At 40.5% G+C, this 19,132-nt stretch overlaps 2 protein-coding genes across 5 annotated transcripts in view; both read left to right on the top strand.

Annotated features, from left to right (window-relative positions):
- The first annotated feature begins 271 nt into the window (after positions 1-271).
- TLCD4 (TLC domain containing 4) overlaps positions 272-19,132 on the top strand; it is a 26,391-nt gene continuing 7,530 nt past the window's right edge. Inside the window, exons 1-6 of one of the 4 annotated variants that reach the window (XM_054285543.1) lie at positions 272-467; positions 5,430-5,595; positions 10,104-10,193; positions 13,092-13,150; positions 14,988-15,082; positions 16,948-17,021. In XM_054285543.1, coding sequence (XP_054141518.1) covers positions 5,441-5,595; positions 10,104-10,193; positions 13,092-13,150; positions 14,988-15,082; positions 16,948-17,021 — 473 coding nt within the window. In that variant the 5' untranslated portion in view covers positions 272-467; positions 5,430-5,440. Of the gene's footprint in view, positions 468-757; positions 845-1,064; positions 1,122-1,347; positions 1,465-5,429; positions 5,596-10,103; positions 10,194-13,091; positions 13,151-14,987; positions 15,083-16,947; positions 17,022-19,132 lie in introns of those variants that run through there. The other 3 variants (XM_054285544.1, XM_054285546.1, XM_054285545.1) reach the window with 3 other exon arrangements.
- LOC128942885 (holocytochrome c-type synthase) overlaps positions 16,983-19,132 on the top strand; it is an 18,342-nt gene continuing 16,192 nt past the window's right edge. Inside the window, exon 1 of the mRNA XM_054285542.1 lies at positions 16,983-17,021. The gene's annotated coding sequence lies outside the window, so the exon portion shown is untranslated. The remainder of the gene's footprint in view (positions 17,022-19,132) is intronic.

Raw genomic sequence — 19,132 nt, 5'->3', positions numbered from 1 at the left:
ATGAACGTTCAGCGGCGTTCAGGGCCCCTCCGCCCGCACCGGGCGCTCGCAGGGGCTCGGGTGCCGCCGGCGGGGCTCGCTGTGGGCACGGGCGGTGCTGCCCGCGCGCTGTCCCCGCGGCTGCGCTCGGGCCGTGCCGAGGAGCCGCTGGCCGGTCCCGGGCCATCGCCGGGGGCACCGAGCCCCGCTCTGCGCGGCCCTTCCCGGGGGCGGCTGCGGAGAGGGGGCGGCGGCCTCAGCGCGGGGCGGGAGCGGGGAGGGTCCGGGGAAGCCGCGGCCCCTCGGAGGCGGCGAGCGGAGCCCGGCGGCAGGTGGCGGCGGCGGCTCGGCCCCTTTAAGGCTACGGCTGCCGTAACCCGATCCCCGCCGGAGCATCCTGCGCCCGGGAAGGGCTGTCCCGTCCCCGAAGCGGGGAAGGCATGGAGAAGGAGGAGGCGGCGCCGCAGCCCCCGTAACCCCGGTCCCAGGTGCGGCGTGCGGGGAGGGAAGGCGGTAGGGCGCTGGGAGGCCGGGGCTGGCGGGGCGGGGGCGGTGCGGCCCCTTTCCCCCGCCCCGCGGGGCTGCGCGGAGCGGCTCCCTCACTCCCTCCCTCCCTCAGCGCGGGGCGGCCCCGGGGGCCGAGGGCCGCAAGCGGCGGCGCGGAGCGCGTTGACAGCGCAGGGCTGCGCGGGGCCGCCTCCTCCGCCGCCGCGGCCGGAGCGAGCGCGGAGGGTGCCCGCTGCCTGCCGGCTGCCTGCCCGCTGCTGTGCTCTCCTGCCCGCTGCTGTGCTCTCCTGCCCGCCTGCCCCGCGGCCGCTCGGGGCCGGTGCGAACGGCGGGCGCCGCGGGTGACCGGGACCGCGAGGTAATGCCCGGCTCGGGGCAGCGTCCCTCGGGGGCAGCCTGGGGCTCTCCGCGCCCACTCAGTATGGGCGAGCTCCCTCCTGGGGGCTTTGCGGCTCCAGACTGCCTGCGGGGTTTGAGGAAATTGGGTAAATGGTATCGCAGCGGCCACCTCATCCTGAGTACACTGCCTTTATAAGAATGCTTCATCTGCCGGTTGCTTTGATGTTCTAAGAGCAGAAAGCTGAGTGGAGTTTAGGGTGTGAATAGCCTTAAATACAAAAGGGAACGGCTTAACTGTGAGTGGCTTGAATTTTGTTGTGTTTCTCCTTAACGCTGCTTACTGAGCTAAATAAGGTATCAGACGAATAGGATCTACCATTGAGAACCAAGAGCACAGCGAAGCTCCAGCACTGCTTTTGTTACTGGGCTTATTATAAAATGCGGGAACAGTCAGTAGTCCAGTGTTGCTCTCTGCAGATTGCTCTGACAAGTTTTACAGCTATTGGATTTGGCTTTCAATTTTAAGCGGATCAGGAGAGCACAGTATTGCATGCGATGTCCTGGTATCAATAGCAGCTTTACGGTGTAATCTTGTTTGGAAATTGATCCAACTCATCTGGAAATCCAGCCTCGAAGAAAGTAAGGGCTGTGGGCCTTAAACCTTCCACTGCACCTTCTTACCATGTCTCGCTATACTGTTGCATTTCTTATTATGATGATGTGGAAATAGTAAGAGGAGGAGAACATAAATGCTAAATGCTTTTGATGATAAAACGCTTGATAACTTTCCTGCTCCTTTATCCTCTTTATCTTCTTTCATTAAGTGTCAACTTGTTTCTATCAGGACTTCATAGTGTTATCGTATTGGGGGTGAATGGATATTGCTTTTTCTTCTTAATCTCAAGTAGAAACAGAATTGCAGGAAAACCACTGCATGTTAATAGCAAATGAAAACTAATATATTTTTAGCTCTTATGGAGTATAATAAAAAAAACCTGTGTTATTAACCTTTTCAAAGTTATTGGGTCAATGGAGTAATTTGAAATACACAAGGCATGTAAGCAATACCTTGCTGAAAAAAATGTTAGTTTCAAGTGCTTGGTAATGTTTATTTACCTAAAGACTCCATTGGATAGCTACAAGAGTGAAGCTCTGATCATATGTAGTTACTGTCTAACCGAATGTTTATTTGGGTAATTTTGGGTAAGCAAGGCAAATGCTAATGGTGGAGACCCAAGCTGTATATTGTACTGTTTTTCCTGCGTACAAAGTGGTTACACTAAACCTCCTGCCCAGCCAGCCTCCCATTAGCTCAAACCCTGTATCAGCTGACAGAACAGTAATCAATGACTATGCAGTTTAGGTGATAGAGTGTCTGTTCATACATAATCCACAAAGTTCTGTATCTTGATCAGACTGTGCTGTACAGCTAATAGAAGATATGTGGAAAAAAACCCCACAGTGTAGTTGAAGCTGCCTGGCTTACTAACTTTGGACTTTGTCAAGGAAAATTGTAATCAGAAGCTAATTGTGCTTGTTTTAAGTCAACAAGCACAATGCAACAAGCTGCTTAGGTTCAGCAACATGAATAATTTTTCTTGTAAATTAAAAGAAAATCTGGTAAAAACCAGTAAATTTTCATGTTAAACAAGATACAGTTGAAAGCAACCTAGGGATATGAGAAAATAACAACCTATAGATATGGGACAATATTTATAGCTGAACACATGTGAAATGCTGTATTTACACCGGGTCCTTGAATTGAATTAAAATATGACACTATTAATTGCTGAGGTAAAGCATGAAATTATTCTGGACTTGGTACTTACTATACTTGAACAGCATCTTGATAAGCATATATGAAATCAGGCTTGAAAAACTTGAGCATCTGTTAGACCAACCACAGAGGTTTAGTGATTAATTTTTTGTCTGCCTCTCTTCTTCTCTAAAGCCATTGTACCATTCTCCTTCATGGGCATCATGGTTCTGCACTTGCTGAAAGTCAGGTCATGCACTTTGCATGCAACTACCTTTTTTAAAAATGAGTTCCCTCCACAGGCTCCTTAGGTGAAAGATTAGTCCTCTAATGCACTTCTTTCAAGGGATGTTTGCAAGGTTTGCTTAATTCCTTAATCTGTACTAAAATGAACACCTATCAAAAGCTGAAACATTACTTACCTAATATAACCTAATATAATCTTCTGATACTAATGAAACAAAACAAAACATGGCTTTCTCTTGTCCAAGAGATTATGTCAGTGTCTTCAAAACTCAGAGATACAAGTGTAGTCACTGCAGATGAATAAAATGTAGCATCATGGGAATTGCTGTATTTTAGTCAAAAGGATAAAGTAGGTGTGGTTAATGCTTAGTGGTTTTGCTGTTTTTCTGAAGAGATTGTACTTGACCTGGATTTTGGCTTCCTTCATTAAACCAACTGATAATTTCTTTTTCCTTATGTTGTCCAAGAGAAGACTTGGTTGCTACAAATGAGATAATGGAATAACAAAGCTTTGTCCTTGGGGTTAGAATCTGGAACTGGACACCATACAGTGCTTCTCAGTGGGTTTAAACTGGTAGATACTAAATTGTTTTATTCCTTCAAATGGTAAGGTTTTAGAAAGTTGAGCTTAACACCCATTGTCTCTGGTACTTTACACTATGTGAAAAGGATATAAAGTTTGATTTGTGTTTTGTGTCTTCTTCATCCATGGAGGCAAATGGAGAAGTATGTGGAGGATCGAGAATACAGAATATTCAGGATTGTAATTGAAATTGGAAGTTTTGATAGAGTAACGTAAAAAAGTATGCAGGACTTATATGCTGCTGCACTAGAGCAGGCCATCAGAAAATACCTGGAATCAATTAGTAGGATGCAATGCACTGCAGTGTGTGTGCATAAAAATTTTAGTTTGGATTAAAAACGCATTTATGAACTGAATCACCGCCTGTGATTTGTGTTGCATAGCTGTCCCAGAGTCTGGAAGCTGGGTTCCTTTTGGGTTCAACTGGGCAGGAAGATAGGCCCTAGGAGCACATCAAATATGTTCCAAGAATTGTGGAGTCCCTAGGACAGAATTAAAGCTGGTCTGAAATAAGCACTTGAAATCTACATGATAGAGGCAGGTTTCACTCAGCAAATCTGCTCTTATTTGTCCTGCATTCTGTTTTTATACCTGTAGCTCTGTGGGCACTACTCAGAGGAAGTTTATTGTCTTTGGTTATGGGAGAATAAATAGAAAAGAAGGAGGTAGAGGGGGAAAAGTTTGATACCATTGAACCTTCTGCTTCTAAATCTTTGAAGATAAAAGTATGTTTTTTCTGATCTATATGTTTCAATATACTCACCATTTACACCCCAAAGTGAGAATATTGTACTTAATTTTAAAAGATGTTATTTTGTTATTATGGTGGACTTTATCCTCTGTTTTTTCCTCCTGAAGTTCAAGTGTCTTACTATCTGCAATGCAGATACAATTTCAAAAATCTAAGGCGTGTTCACTCATTCTGTAATGCATGTGAAATAAAGGTGGACATAAATGTATTATGTCATTGTATCGCTTTGCTGACCATTTGGTTGCTGTGGTAACATCAGATTATGCTGTCCTAAAAGTCTTCATTTTATTTTTAGATCTTTTCTTAAGTAAAACTAAAATAAGTGACAGCAGGTTTTTAATAGGTATTAATTATTTAAATATTTGAAATGAAGCCATTTGACTTTTTTCCCCCTTTCCAGTTCAACATAATATAAATTGACATTTTTTGAGTTTGTACCTTTTGCCAGTCTTGGAGTGTACACCACTTCACTGTCAAATTGGGGATGCATGTCAGAGGTTTGTGGCTTCTGGGAAAATATCATTCTGTGTTGCAAATACTGGCGACTCAGGAAAAACAACTGAAGCATTTAGAGACTGACAGTTCTGTTTGGAATTGTTTTGGTATTCAGACCTCCTGAAATAGCTGAGCATCCAGCAATTGAAAAGCCAGGCAGCACTGATGGCTTTCCACTGTGCGTGGAGGTTGGAGTTCCGTGGAGGAGGAAAGCTCCAATGGCCCACAGCCCGTCCCAAGGACGAGCTCTTGGCCGAGCACAGTGGGAATTGGGAGCTGCTGTCCCTGCAAAGTGCACAAACTGAGCTGCAGCAAGGCCACTGCTTCTCTGGGCTGACCCAAAAACCTCTCTTCTGGGCTTATCTGATTGCACGGTTGCGTTTTGAACTCCTGTTGGCAGCAGGCAATCTGGCAATAATGAAACAAGTTTTAACTTTGGAGGTTATTGGGACAGGAGTGGAGGCTGCAGAGCTGGCAGTTGGCCTGGTCTGTGGTCGTCACTGTTCTTTCTGTGAAGATAAAATACATGCAATTTTAGGCCACAAAAATGTATACTATGCAAATGTTAAAACAAAACCAAAATGCAACTTGTGTATCTAAAAGTTTGGGCATACTTTTATACTGTTAATGCTTAAGTAGAGACATTGAAAAAGTAGAAACTTTTAGTGAATAATATTTCTGTTGATAAGTTTGCTGTCACAAACACTTTCTGTGCTTGTTTAAAATAGTTAAATGGAGAATAGAGTGAAATTACCTTCTGCTTCTCTTCACAGGTTGAAGAACAATGGCTTCCTTCAGCAACCTGACTATTGGCATTGCTCTTGCTAGTTTTACTGTATTTCAGCTCCTGTTCCACGTTGTAAGTTCTTGGGTGTCAACACGAATAACACCGGGTTTTAACAATCTCAGCCAAAAAAGGAAGATCGAATGGAATTCAAGGTAAAGTGTTCAAAACAGCAACAGTTAAAGACTTGGCTGAAATAATGGACACCTGAACCACCTCTGTGTGTGTGTGTGCGTAAGGCTGAAGAAAACCCTATTAGTTAAAGGTAAAGATCAGAGGGCAGGCTCTAGACACTGGACAAGTAATGCATGTGAAATGCTGTGGCCCCTTCATGGAAACACAGCATTACTAACACTTGCACATTAAATGCTTTGTTAGACAGTGATGCCCAAGTAAAAGTCAGTACAAAGATAAAACAGTGACTAGTGAGAGGTAATAAACTGAAGAGATGCTCTGTGATGCTTCTAGTAAAGAGAAGAGATAAAAAATTCCTTTCCAAACATGTATGAAAATCAAAACTATTGCAATTTATTCAAAATCCCAATGTATCTCTGGTCATGCTTTTGGAAGCAAAGCCGTTTGTTCACCTGCTACAAACTGTTTTATATTGGTTAAGGTTTTCCAAGGAATTTGATGACACTTGGGTGTAGTATTGAAAAGAGTCAGGTTCATGTGTGTTGTAGGGAAGAAGACTGCAGGAGGAGGAAGGGGAAGCTATAGCAGACACAATGTACACATGCAGGAAGGAGTTGTGGAAACTCAGTCCAAAAACATTCCTCACTCTCTCTGTGTTTCTGTGTTTCCATCAGTGGGATGGATCCACCTGCATTTCACTTGTCCCCTCAGATACAGGACTTCTAGAAACTTGTTTGACCCATGAGTCTTTTAAGCCATAAGTAAGTCTTTTAAGCCATAAGCCATAAGATAGTAATTGAAAATGGGGTGATCAATGAGGTTTTATTTGCAACATACTACTCTGCAAGGGTATATATAGTACACAAGGTTCTCCAGTTGAAATGAATAGGTACAGTACACCTTTGCCCATTACAACTTTAAAATATTTTTTCAGATGTTTCCCAAATTCAAAGCTCAAAAATGTGTACTGTATGGTTGTCACTGCACTCAAAATGCATTAGTTGCAGTTCTGTTCCTCCTCAGGGCTGTTTAGTGTCAGGTGGATACTTTTAAAGTTGTTTCCATTGTTCTAGGCAGCATTAGCAACTCAAATAGCCTTGTCCTTCCATCTGGCAAATGTCCACTTGCAGTGTTCTTAAAGGCACCATCTTGATTTCAGTTCCATCTTTGAATAATTACCTATCTGCCAGAACAACTGTGGAGGATGCCAGTTCACAGTATCAGTGCAGCTTAGGTTTACCTCTCTGTTCCGATTAACAATAAGAGGCAGACAGGGAAAGTAAACTAAACTGTTCCCATGTGAAGCTGAGCTATTGTCTATAAGCCACATCAAATGGCCTTTGAATTGCATAATAGGCTTTATGAGAACTTACCCCATGCCTGGTAGTGCTGCACTGGTGTAGTGCTTTGCATAATAACATGAATTGTTTTACACATCACAAGTGTGCTGGAAATAAGCTGCTCCAAATCTCTGGGCTACTTTGTTATAAGGTGTTTAACTGCTCAGTTGATACAGTAATACCCCATACTATGTCCTTTTTTACCTCTTTGCACATTTTTTCCCCTTGGGGTTGATAGCAGGATGTAGATGTTAGCACACAGATGGGTTGTGGTCCCGGGCTTCATCCAGCTCAGGAGTTAGAAGGCATGAAGCACAAAGCATGCATGGTTCATCAGCATCTTGTGGATGTTATAACTGAGGAGGGCACGAAGGGAAAGAAAGGCTAGCTGTGCTAGTGTTACTTCAGCTCTGCTAACCAAACACAGTTTGTCAGACTGCCCTGTCGCTCCAGTGTTTCACCGAAACGAAGAGAGGCCTCAAGGAGTATCTTGCAAGTTCAGAGAATGCAGATGAGTATGTATCTATTCTGCAGAGAGCTATGCAGTTAGAAACAGTTACTATGTCCTACTAAAATCTGTTGGTTTCATTTAAATTATGTAAAAGTAGATGGTTGTTATTTTGTCCTATATTGAACTGGTGTAGGGAGTGCACACACAAATGATTCTGTTGGCAGTGCTAAGGAAACTGGCACAGAGGATGGTTATGCATTTTTATCAGCTCAGCTGGGTCTGGAAGAGGGCATCTGCCTGAAATGAGCTGTAGCATTGAAAATATGTTGTTACAGTTTGGAGAGCTTTGTAATCAAGCATTTGAGCTGCAGCTCTTGGCTGTATTTTCCATGCTGTCAGTTTGTTCATTCTGACCTTCCAAGAATTATGAACCAATAAAGTAATTGCTTCTGGCATCTGAAGTATATGGACACTCAAACTGAGTTAAAAACTATATTTGGTCATGGATGTAGTATAACTCTTCAAGTTGTGCATATATTCTTGTCACCTCTCCTGTAATACATGCTTGTACTGCTATTAAATAGTTATGAAAAAAAATATATTCAATAATAAAAAAGCAAGTCTGCAACCTAGCATTGCAGCTTTTTTTGTTTGCAGCTTAATGAGGAGTTAAAGGATGCAAGCTTTGAAAAAGATTTCAAGGAAATATACAGAGCTTGATAGCTTGACCTAGATTCCTTATTAAAATGGACTGTTGTACTATTTCCCTTTTTCTGCCCTGCCTATGGAGAAGCTTCAAAGTCCAGAGTTAAGGAGGAAATCTGCTGCCTTTTCTTTTCTTTCTTATTTTTTCTTTTATTTCACTCCCATCAAGTGTTCTACTTGTGTATGACTTGTATTCTAAACAGAAGGGTTCAGGTAAACGGCCTCTTCAAAAACAAATTACAACTGTAAACTAATGAGCTATATTTTAGGACAAATTTTCCTTCTTGTAGCATTATCCTCTCCTCAAGTTCAAAAATTCCAGGTATTTCTCAGACACTAATATTGCATGTTCTGCTTTGTTTTAAAAAAGAAGGAAAGTTCCTATCTTTTTTTAATCCGGTGTTACAAGAGTAGACCTTTTAATTAAACTATTAATTATCATTACAATTCTGATAATTAAATTTTCTTTCTTTGTTCAAAAAAGAGGAGCAGAAGTGCAGCCTGTGCTGTAATGATTATTAATTGTTCTCATCCAGTTTTTGACTATCATAATATACTAACCTCCATTCATTTTCTGGCACACTGTTGAAAAAGCTGCTGAAAATAGCACAGTGACACTCTTGAAACAAATTGTAAATACAGTCTCTTTTATGAATAGTTATGGGATCTTCTATTGCCAGTAGATAATAATGCCACTTTTGGAAATGGAGTAGGGATTATAACCCCTTTCTTTGCAAAGTCTTCTGCAGGAAGTCACATGTTTTCTTCAACTCTTGCATGGTAGAGCTTAGATTCCTGAGAGTGCCTTAAGGACATCTAAAATATTAATGACTTTCAAATACATGTATTCAATATGTACAAAGACAGGAATGATAACTAACAGTGTCTGTGTATTTGTGTGTATATGTTGGTGCTGTGAATATGGTGTGAAGTGTTTTCAATTACACAGCACTGAACTTAGTTCTCATCTTTCAAAAAGTATCTGTGATTCCCTATGGATATTTTTTCACATCATTGTTTTTCTTTCTAATTACATTTGCAAAGTGGGAAAGCCAACAGTAGCTACACAGTATTAGGTGCAGCTTATAGTTGTGTTAAACCCATGGCTGGAGCAGGAAGGTTACACATTTTGGAGCCATGCCCATTGCATTGTTCTATCTTCCAAGAATACATGTGGACTGAAAGGGCAGGAGGGGCCCTGGCCTGTGTGCTGGCAGAAACCCTGCTGGGGCTTCTGTAAATAGATATTTCTCTAAAAGTGCATGCTTGTTAGCATGCAGAGTTTATCTACACTGTGCATGCAGCCTGTAAACTGGAGACTGTTGTCTTTGGGGGAAAAATGTGTCTAGCACACAGGTAGGGACAAGGCAACTTTGATTACTGTGATGTTCATTTTATATTTCCCTTGTCCAGTACAAAGCTGCTAATTGATATAAACCTGTAGCTGTTATACCTTGGGTACTCAGCTACAACCAAGTTATATAAGTTTTCTCTTTGAAAACCAGAATCTACTTCAAATGCACTAGAAATTCTATCTGAAGCTTAGGATTTTTCATTTAATGCCACCTTCCAAATCCAAACTAGACTTTTTATGGGTCTTTTAACTTGGTGCCTGAAAGGAGAAACCTGCTGTTGCAGGACTCCTGGGCTAATCTGAGTATGAAATTGCATATACATTTTCCACCAAATGGGACAATACAAAAAACATTTGTTAGAGAGCTAGATGTCATACTGTCTTTAAGGATTCATTAATATATGGGATAATTTGAAGAAAACTTAGATCTCCCTTACTTTTAAGAATCACTTTGTATCTAATATCACCAATCCCACTCCAATCTAACAGACTCCTTCTTCTTGACTGTTTTTTCCCACCTGTCATTGTAAGGGGTTGATGTAGCATAGGGAAAAGATGATTGTCTCCCACGGAAGTATCTGCAGGCAGTTGAGAATGCCTTGGGATACATCCTACCTTAAGCACAGCATGGGAAGTTGTAATGGCAGTACCTCCTTGTGACTGTGATCTCTTTTTCAGGACAGTGTCCACATTCCACGCCTTGGTGGTTGGAGGGTTTTGCCTTTACATTTTATTGTACGATGATGCTGTTAATGCTGACCATCTCTGGTAAGGCGTGTTGCATGCATGTTGTGGTTACACAATAAAAGAACATAACGGAGAAGAATAAAAAAGAATCCTGCAGTGTATTAAATACTGAATTATTGTTTTATTTTCCATTAAAATATGTAGTTGTGATGTGTTCATTTTTATGTCTGTACTATTTGAAAATTTGATAACTATTGTGTCAGTATTAGTGTCTTAGTTTAGTGTGTCTCTGTGAAGTGGAATAGATAAAATACAAGCAGTTGATTTGAAATATTAAATTCAATATTAAAATTAAAAAATCATATTAAATTATTAAAGAATAAACTGTAACTATAAGTCAGTATGACTGAAACTCTGCTATTTACTGTAATCATTTTAAAGTGGAATTGAAAAGCTGTAGTCAGTCTGGATAGCGTATATCTGTGTGAAAGTTCTCCATTGAACCCTGCAAAGGGTTTGGGTTCAGTGGAGAGAGCATGTGGTACTACTGTCAGGTAATGCCTGAAAATAGATACAGTAGATCATAACAGGGATTGGAGCATTGGTGAGCTCCAGGGAGACATCAGTGTTGTGTGTGACATTTTTTGATGGTCTAGGATTTCTCATAAAACTTTTCCTTTTTTCTGTATGTACTAGAGACTAATATAGATGATGTAGAAATTGTTTTTGTAGTGGTGAGAATCACATGGTAGAAAATGTGGAGGTGGTAGAGATCAGATAAGGAGAGGGAGAAGATGTAAATAAGTGGATTATGTTGTAGCTTCATAGGAGAACAGGCTCCTTCCTATGACTGTTCACTTCATAGTCATTACAGTTTTTCAAGTGTGATGTTTGATTAGCATTTTATATGACTCTGTATCTGCAAAGAAGTTTGAAGAAAGTCAGTTGTATGGACTTTTGTTTGTTCTATCTGCCCGTGCATCTTCACGTGTAATTCATTTGCCACACATACCTTCTTAGCAATCACCAAAGAGATAGTTCTTCCCATTTGCTTATTCAAGTCACTCCCTGTTTGTCACTCTGGGCTCTTGCTTGCATCAAAACTGGCCTGCAGACATCAGGGCTCATTAATTCCATTGCACCTTCCATTCAAGGAGATAAAATTTAGTCTAAAATCTTCCAGACTGCCTGACCTAAGTTCTTCATTTATTGAGAATAATTTGGGATTCTGACATAGACTCTTCTTGACGGGATGTGACAGGTGGGACAGTGCAGCCATATATGTTGTTGAAGTGTTGGTTTAGAAAGCCTAGAGGAGGTTTGATGCAAATTAACCATTCTCTGGGGGGAAAATAATGAGAGGAATGAACCATTCCCTGTTCCATCCAGTTAAGTCATGTCTACCATTATCAAGGAACCAATTTCATATACTCAGTCCTTTGCATGTTCTCTGGAGAATATGAAGGCTCTTGAGTGCAGGCTGTCTTGGTGGTGATGTGCTGAAGTGTGTTGGGACCCCTAAGAAGTTTAGTTATGAGGCTGCTGCTGCAGCTGGGAGCTCTAACATGAGGCCTCTATGTAAAGAGTTCCTGCTAAAGTTAGGAGAACATATCTGCCTCTATGTCTAAACCTAAAGAAGCACTCAGCCCACAATATATGTAGCTCATGTAATCAAATTTTGAAGCCATAGAAAAATGTTCCCATTTCAAGCTGTATTTAAAAGAACGTCTATGGCCAGTCTTAACAGATGGAGTGAATTCCAGACTCTCCTAGTAATGGTTTTTCTTCACCTAACAGCAGAATTCTGGTTTAGTGAGTCTTATTTTTCTGTAAACTACCCTCTCATTGAGGGAACAATTTGTTTTAGACACTAAGCTTTACAATTTAGTGATCAGATTGTAATTATACAGGAAATCTCTTCCCACTGCTCCATTCCAATAGGATTAAGAAAAAATAGTTAAGTAATAGCATTTCACTGTGTTCTGGCTGAGGCAGACTTTGTATTGGAGGTGGCTGTAAGCACAGTTAGGTTCCTTTTTTCTGGAAAGGTTTACAACAAGGATTGTTTTCACAGCTTGTCTTGAGCAGTCTACATTGTATGGATCTATTGACCTCTCACTTGAAGCTCAATTCATATTTACACAAAACATAGCCAGATTAGTTGCATAATTTAATTTAAAAATTAAGTTACAATCCTCATGCCAAGGAAAAAAGACTTGCTTACCAAACTCCTCAAAGTAGGAATGCACAGAGAACAGTGGAGAGAAGGACAAACATGGCTTGCTGTAACGTGGATGCTTCCCTTTCTGGAGCTGTATTCACAAGTTTGGGTTTGTTGAACATTCTAGAGGAACTGAAGCTGTGTGTGTGTTACTAAGAGCTTTGCCTGCTCAATGTTTGGCACCAAAAGGGAAGGGATAGAAGGTGTGGAAAGTACTCTGAAAAGCATTTCTGCTCAAAGGTTCTTTGGCTTCAGAGAACTGGCAAATAATTCCTTTCCTGTGTCCTTCCACTCTGTTTATCCCTATAAACATCCATCTGATTATGAATATGAAAAGCACCAGCTGAGCAAGATATTTTTGTCACCCTTACCAAACTCTTAGCATTGGCAGAACACAAAAATGGAGACACAGACTGTCAGTTAAAGGGCTAAGAGACAGAGACTGGGCTGTTCTCTTTTATCCTCAGTTTCCTGAGAAGCCGGCTCAGAGTACTTGCTGGGTTTCAGTTCAAATCTCTTGGCAAGGCTCTTGGGGCAGTTTCTGTGCTGAGGCAGGGGTTGATCCTCATTAGGGTAGCTAGTAGGTGTCTTGTGTTTGGGTGGAAAAGGAATTCACTTGTGATTAGAACCCTTCTTAACTAGATTGCATAATCTCTTACTGATGAGCCAAGAATAATGTGCCCTGATGGCATTGTGTTTGAGATGTGTATGTCCTTTGCAAATTAGGCTGTAACTATGTATTTTTGGTGTGTTTACAGGGGTGACCCTTCAATTGTGAAGCTGAATATTGCTATTACCACAGGCTACCTCATTTCTGGTAATTATGCAACATGTAAACAGCATGCATGACCTGTTTATTTATATTGAGTCACTATACCTTTATGTTTATCCTGAGCCACTGTGGTGGAGATGTGGTATGTGTATACAATACAGTTCTGCTGGGGCTTTTAAAATTGCTGATGGGTTTGTGTGTTGTGGTGAAATCACAGCATCTTGCTAGCAGATGTCAAAGATGGAATATCTCCCCAGGCACTGAGGAAATACCACTGTGTGGCTTTGTCATGGTTTGATGTGCAGCCACCAGCTCCAGCTCAGCTTTGTCCTTTGGCCAGCTGAGAAGGTGTTAGAGCAGTGCCCTTCACTCTTCTCAGTGCCTACAGCTCGTATCTCTTCTATCAGGTGTTTCTTCCTATGACCACAGAACGCTGGCAGAAGAATTTTAGTAACCCTCAATACAAGCTGAGGCAAACGGATCCTGCCTGCCCATCTTTGTCTCCTTTTAAACCAAAATTCAATCATGTATAAAACATGGCAATTATTTATTTTGTATGTTAGTTATTTCTACGTATGTCTTATAGTTTTAATTTTTCTGTCAATTAAAATTGGCATGGGAATTTTGCTACAAAATGCTTTGGAGCTTTCTTTTATGTTATGTGGGGATTATACTGGCTTGTCAAAGCAAAACCTTGTGACTTGGACTACTTTCAGTGAAAACTTCTCATGTTAGGATGAAGTTTCTGATCAGAGACTGGGCCACAGTCTTGGTTATCTCGTACTTCATTTCTGCACCCAGTGGAAGTGATAATCTGGTGATCAGCATATTCAGTTAAACTGTGCGTTACTTTAAGTGTCTGGAGTTTTTCATAGCTTCAGCTGCCATGTTTAAATTAATCAGTATCTATTTTTGAATAATTATACATTAAACTTTCATTATGAATTAATGAATGCCTTTGAACAGGCATCTCAACCTGACCACTCATTCTCTCTCACTTCCCTATATAGTTGATGTTTAATTATTAATAGGAAGTGAGCAGCTATGTCAGATGATGTAGAGCCCTGCCTGAGGATAGCTAATATAAAAGAGATCAAGGCACACTGGACTTTAGAAAGGCACAGGGGTAAAGTCTTTGATTTGGAACCTTGGTCAATAATATTCCAGTCCAAAGTACTCATTTGCAGAAAGTAGGGACAGAAATTGCTTGTTCCAGTAGAGAGAACAAGATCTTCTGAATTCTCAGACCATCATGGGAAAAGAAAGATTTTTTTTTTTAGGTTTTTTTTGGTTTATTGTATGTTAAAACTTTCTTTTTAACACTAACTTGCTATGTCACTTTTGCAGTAATTAGAAAATTGGGATTTAATAAAGTAAATGTGCTTCTTATTCCAAATGCCTCTTGCAGAATAGTTTTGGTAAATGGTACCAAATTTACTAATGTACTTTACTTTTTGATTCAGAGGTTCTCCATGATAGATCCCTGCATTTGTTGCATCTATTTGTATGTTTGCTATGCCCCCTGCAGACCTGCCTTTTTTTATGTCATATGTTCCAGATTTTTGGGGTTATAAGTGTGAGGTCACTATGAGATTCAGGATCCACCTTTTCCTTCCAAACTACTTTGGCTAAAGTTACTGCATCTGTATTTCCATTGATGTGGAAAGTGATAATTTATGGAAATTGTTGGGAGAATGCTGTTGCCTAATACTTTGACTGAAGTGAAGTCTTTGGGATGAAGATGTTCTCTTCAGACATCATTAATTCAAAGGGTTTCTACTGATGCCATGTCTTGGTATATCTCTAAAATGTAGAGAAGCTATTCTGAGGTCAATGATTGTATAATAAATAGTTCTTTATAGTTATTTCTGTTCTCTTGTAGATCTATTGCTTATTATTTACTACTGGAAGGCAATTGGTGACAAATTTTTTGTAATACATCACTTGGCAGCTCTGTATGCTTACTATTTCGTACTGGTAAGTGCTGTATTTTCTTGTAACATAAGCAGATGAGATTAAAGAAACAGCTTTTATAGACCTCACTTGCTTAATGTTAAAAAAAATTACTGGTTAATGAAAGGCATACTTATACTTTGAATCATTATTTTAACTGTTTTTATCAGTTATTTGTGGTAAATGCATGACTTTTCAATGTTACACTACAATAAAAATGTGTAACTTTGTTGAAATTAAAAACTCTTCTCAATTTTTGCTGTAAAGAGACTTTGACAGAAGAGCTTTTCATATGATTATAGAGCAGGGTTTTCAATAAAACCACAAGCTTGAATATTTAGTTGGAAAGTTAGAGGGAAATGGTTTCAAGTGGTTATGTTCTGCTTCTGTCTCCCAGGTTACAAGTGACAGGACAAGGGGAACTGGCCACAAGTTGTGCCAGGGGAGGTTTAGTTTGGGTAGTAGGAAGAACTTCTACATTTAAAGGGTGGTCAGGGAAGTGGTGGAATCGCCATCCTGGGAAGTTGGAAAGGTGTGTGCATGTGGCACTTGGGGATATGCTTTAGTGGTGAGCACACAGAGCTCAGTTAAGGGTTGGACTCGATCTTGCAGATCTTTTCCAACCTTAATGATGGCTTCCCTGCCTACTGTGTGAATCCCAGGCTTATAATACTGAAAGTGTTGAGATGCCAGATTACTGTCAGATTTCCCATGTAAGGGTTTAAACGGGCCTGAAGTATGCTGTCAACTAAATACTCTATTTCTGGTTGAAGATAATTAAATTTACTATTATTATCACGGATGAAAGTGAATTAGAGCTGAATATTAAATAAATTAAAATACCACTACCAAGGCTGATCCTCTGTGCTGAAAATTCATTAACTGTTTCTGGAGGAAACAGAAAGCATAATATTAGTGTAAGCTTCTTTAAAAGCATTTATTTCTATGTGGATATAGCTCTGCCTGTGGATGCTGGTGTGTTGCTCTCAGTCTGTTGCCTTCAGAGAAAGTCACCCCTAAATATGTTATTTCCAAATTGCCTTTTGGGGATAAAAAGAATTTGGTTAAACACACAGATTTTCTCTTTGGTGTAGTGCAAACTGCCATGAAAAGCTTGAAGCAGTGGGTATTTGCTTGCTTGGTGGGGAAAAGAGGAATCATGACACCCACTCCAGAGGTTGTTCAGGGAAGCTAAGGAAATTAAAACCCCCCAATCTTTTTATCCCTACACTTGCAAACTGCTGCTTACTCAGCAGTTGTGTAAGTGGATTGTGTGTGTCACCTGGAGGGGATGTGGTGTGGATGTGCCCCACGGAGGAGCTGTGCCCGACCCACAGGCAGGGCAGGGACTGGCAGAGCCGCTGGCAGAGCTGTCCCTGCCCTCTGCAGGAGGGAAGGAAGGGCTTCCTGTGCCCTTCCCTGCTCTCAAATTAGAGCTGGCAATTCGTCTTTGCTTTGGCAAAATATGCTCCTACAGCAATGCAGGGAGATTTTTCTTCAACATAAAGTGTTTCTATTTGGGCTTGTTTAAACATTGAAAAATCAAAAATGTTTATAATTATTTCAGGCAGTAATGCTATCATGGTTATTAGTAATCTATGACTACTTGTGCAAGTCTTCTCTAGTTAGCTTTTCATGGCCATTTAACTGTAGGTCTTATAAGATTTATTTGAAGTAAGAAGCTACTGATTGGAGATACCTGAAGGACAATTGCAGCTTTTGTGAAAAAACTTGCTTAGAAAGTGCAGGAAACGTGGCCACAGCTGGCAAACTCAGCTGGATTAAAGAAGTTGAGATGATGTATCATTCTGTGTATACTTAAAGGCTCAAATGACAACTTCACATCTACATTGTTGATTTTTGTGTGTCTGTTTTGTTTTGCTAACCAGAGCAAAGGTCTGCTGGCTTATTTTGGAAACTTCCGTCTCCTTGCAGAGTTCTCCACTCCTTTTGTCAATCAGCGGTAAGTGGTTAGGGAGGTTTTCCGTAGCTCTTTTAAAACTGAATCTGCATTACTATTTCTGTCACTTAGGAAGTCTTTTTATAGTTGTGGAATGTCTGCTGACAGGGAATTTATATATATTGAACTAAGGATTACTATATGAAAGTCTTTCTTGCTATGAAAACATTTTGCTGCTATAGCTGCAACAGTATAACTAATGTATTCATCTCCCAGTTCCTTTCTGGATTAGACCAGGCTTTGTATGAAATACCAGCTTTTTATGAAAATACCAGACAAAAAAAAATCACAAATAAAATATTCTTTATTAACTTTTGTATATTCATTTATTTTTTATAATAAAGCCATCTTCAACATGCATGTTTTTTCTTGGATGAGGAAAAGAGGCAAGATATTGTCATCAGAATCCTAGAATGGAATTGCATTGTCCTGTATAATTTGAAGTTTATTTTCCAGTATTCTACACACATGGATCAATATTTATATATGCATTTAATATCTAGAATAATATAAATGCATATTCTTTATTTGCCTTCAAAAACAGTTCTGCAAGCTATTGTCAGCACTTAACTATAATGGTTATGGTTAATCTTCACACCTGTGGTTAGAGAAGAAAGGGGCTGAAGCTTCTCCTGCAGAGCTCAGAGCCTGCCCTGGCTGCTGGTTGAAGTGTTTTCCCTGATGTGCTGCTGTATCAGAAAAGGAGGCTGGTAATGCCACGTACTGCTGCAAGGGGAAAGCTCTCATTGGAGTTCCATGGTGCTGAGGGGAGGGTGGCCTCTCCCCTTACTCTGTAGCCTTCAGGCCACAGCTGGGGGTAGGATTTGCCCCACAAAGACTTCACCTCAGGTGAGGGGCTTTGGTGCAGAGCAGGGCTGCAGTCTTCTCCTCTTTCTCCAGTTTTTTGCAAGGTAGGATGAGGACTTTCAGTGTATCAGATGCCATTTTCTTAACCATGCTTTTGGGCTGTATTTCTGCCTTACTGCTTCTACAAGTGTGGCATCTGTTTGCTTTTCCACATGTCTGATAAAGAAAGGATAATGCAAATAGAAACTGTATTCCTCCTGCAGACAGGCTATTGCCCATTACTGCATTGTGACTTCACCTCTGAAGTGTTTTATGACACTGTAGCATTCCTCAGTGCTCTTACAGATAAAAAAGATTGTGCTGTGGTCCCTTTTGAACATCGGTCTGGTAAACTCAAACTCCCAGGAGGACAGGGTGGGATAATGGAGCTCTCCAGAGGCTGCTCTCCTCTGCCCCAGTGCAGATGAGTGGGAGATACCAGTCTGTTGCAGCCTGTGCTCTGTGTGCACAGAGAAAATAAAGACTAAATAAACATTTCCTCAAACTTAATGAAAAAAGGGTTTATATTGCTATTCATGTCCTAGAGAATTGCTGTTGTCCCAGCTTCTATCAAGATAGGATGTCATCCTGGGTTCATGTGGGTTCCTACTCTGATGCTTACCTTTCAGACTGTGGCATTAGAAAGAATTGTGGTGCATCTGGCTATTAAAAGTAATTTATACTTTTAAAAGTAATTTTATACTTTTAAAATGCCCATGGTGAGATTATGGGTCTTTGAATACTGACATTTAGCACTCTCTCAGAAAAGCAGAAATTGCTGCAGGAGATAATAAAGTCCCTTGCACTAAGAGATGTCATCTCATTAGTGCATGATTTTTTTCCATTAAATTTGAAGTGAATCAGACCCTTAAGAGAGTAAGTAGTGGATAATGATAACGACTTACATTATGCTTCTTGTTTGCATTCTTAGTCTACCAAAAGTGCTCTTATTAAAATATAAAAGATATTCTAATCTTAGAACTGTCTCTGTGTTTCCTGTCTGTGTTGTTAGGGATCTCTAATTGGATGTTGTCTCCATGCCAAGCATTTAGATCTTTTAATGTTAGTATCAACGTTTATGTAATTAATTCTGAACTGTGGCGGGTAAAATTGTAATGGTAACTGTTATTTACAGACTTTTTTTATTTGCTGGGAAAGGGAAGTTGCTAAACAGATGCAAACATACTGGCACATTGCAGTATGTTTGAAAACCATTTTTTACATTAATTTTTGATTCTGCATTGTATATATCTTTGAAAGTGAGAGCT

This window comes from Melozone crissalis, unplaced genomic scaffold, assembly GCF_028551555.1.
Source record: "Melozone crissalis strain CALT ecotype California unplaced genomic scaffold, PUWL_Pcris_2 ptg000045l_1, whole genome shotgun sequence".
Lineage (NCBI taxonomy): Eukaryota > Metazoa > Chordata > Aves > Passeriformes > Passerellidae > Melozone > Melozone crissalis.
Note: the sequence above shows the minus strand (reverse complement) of the source record. Positions and strands in the feature narration are given on the sequence as shown.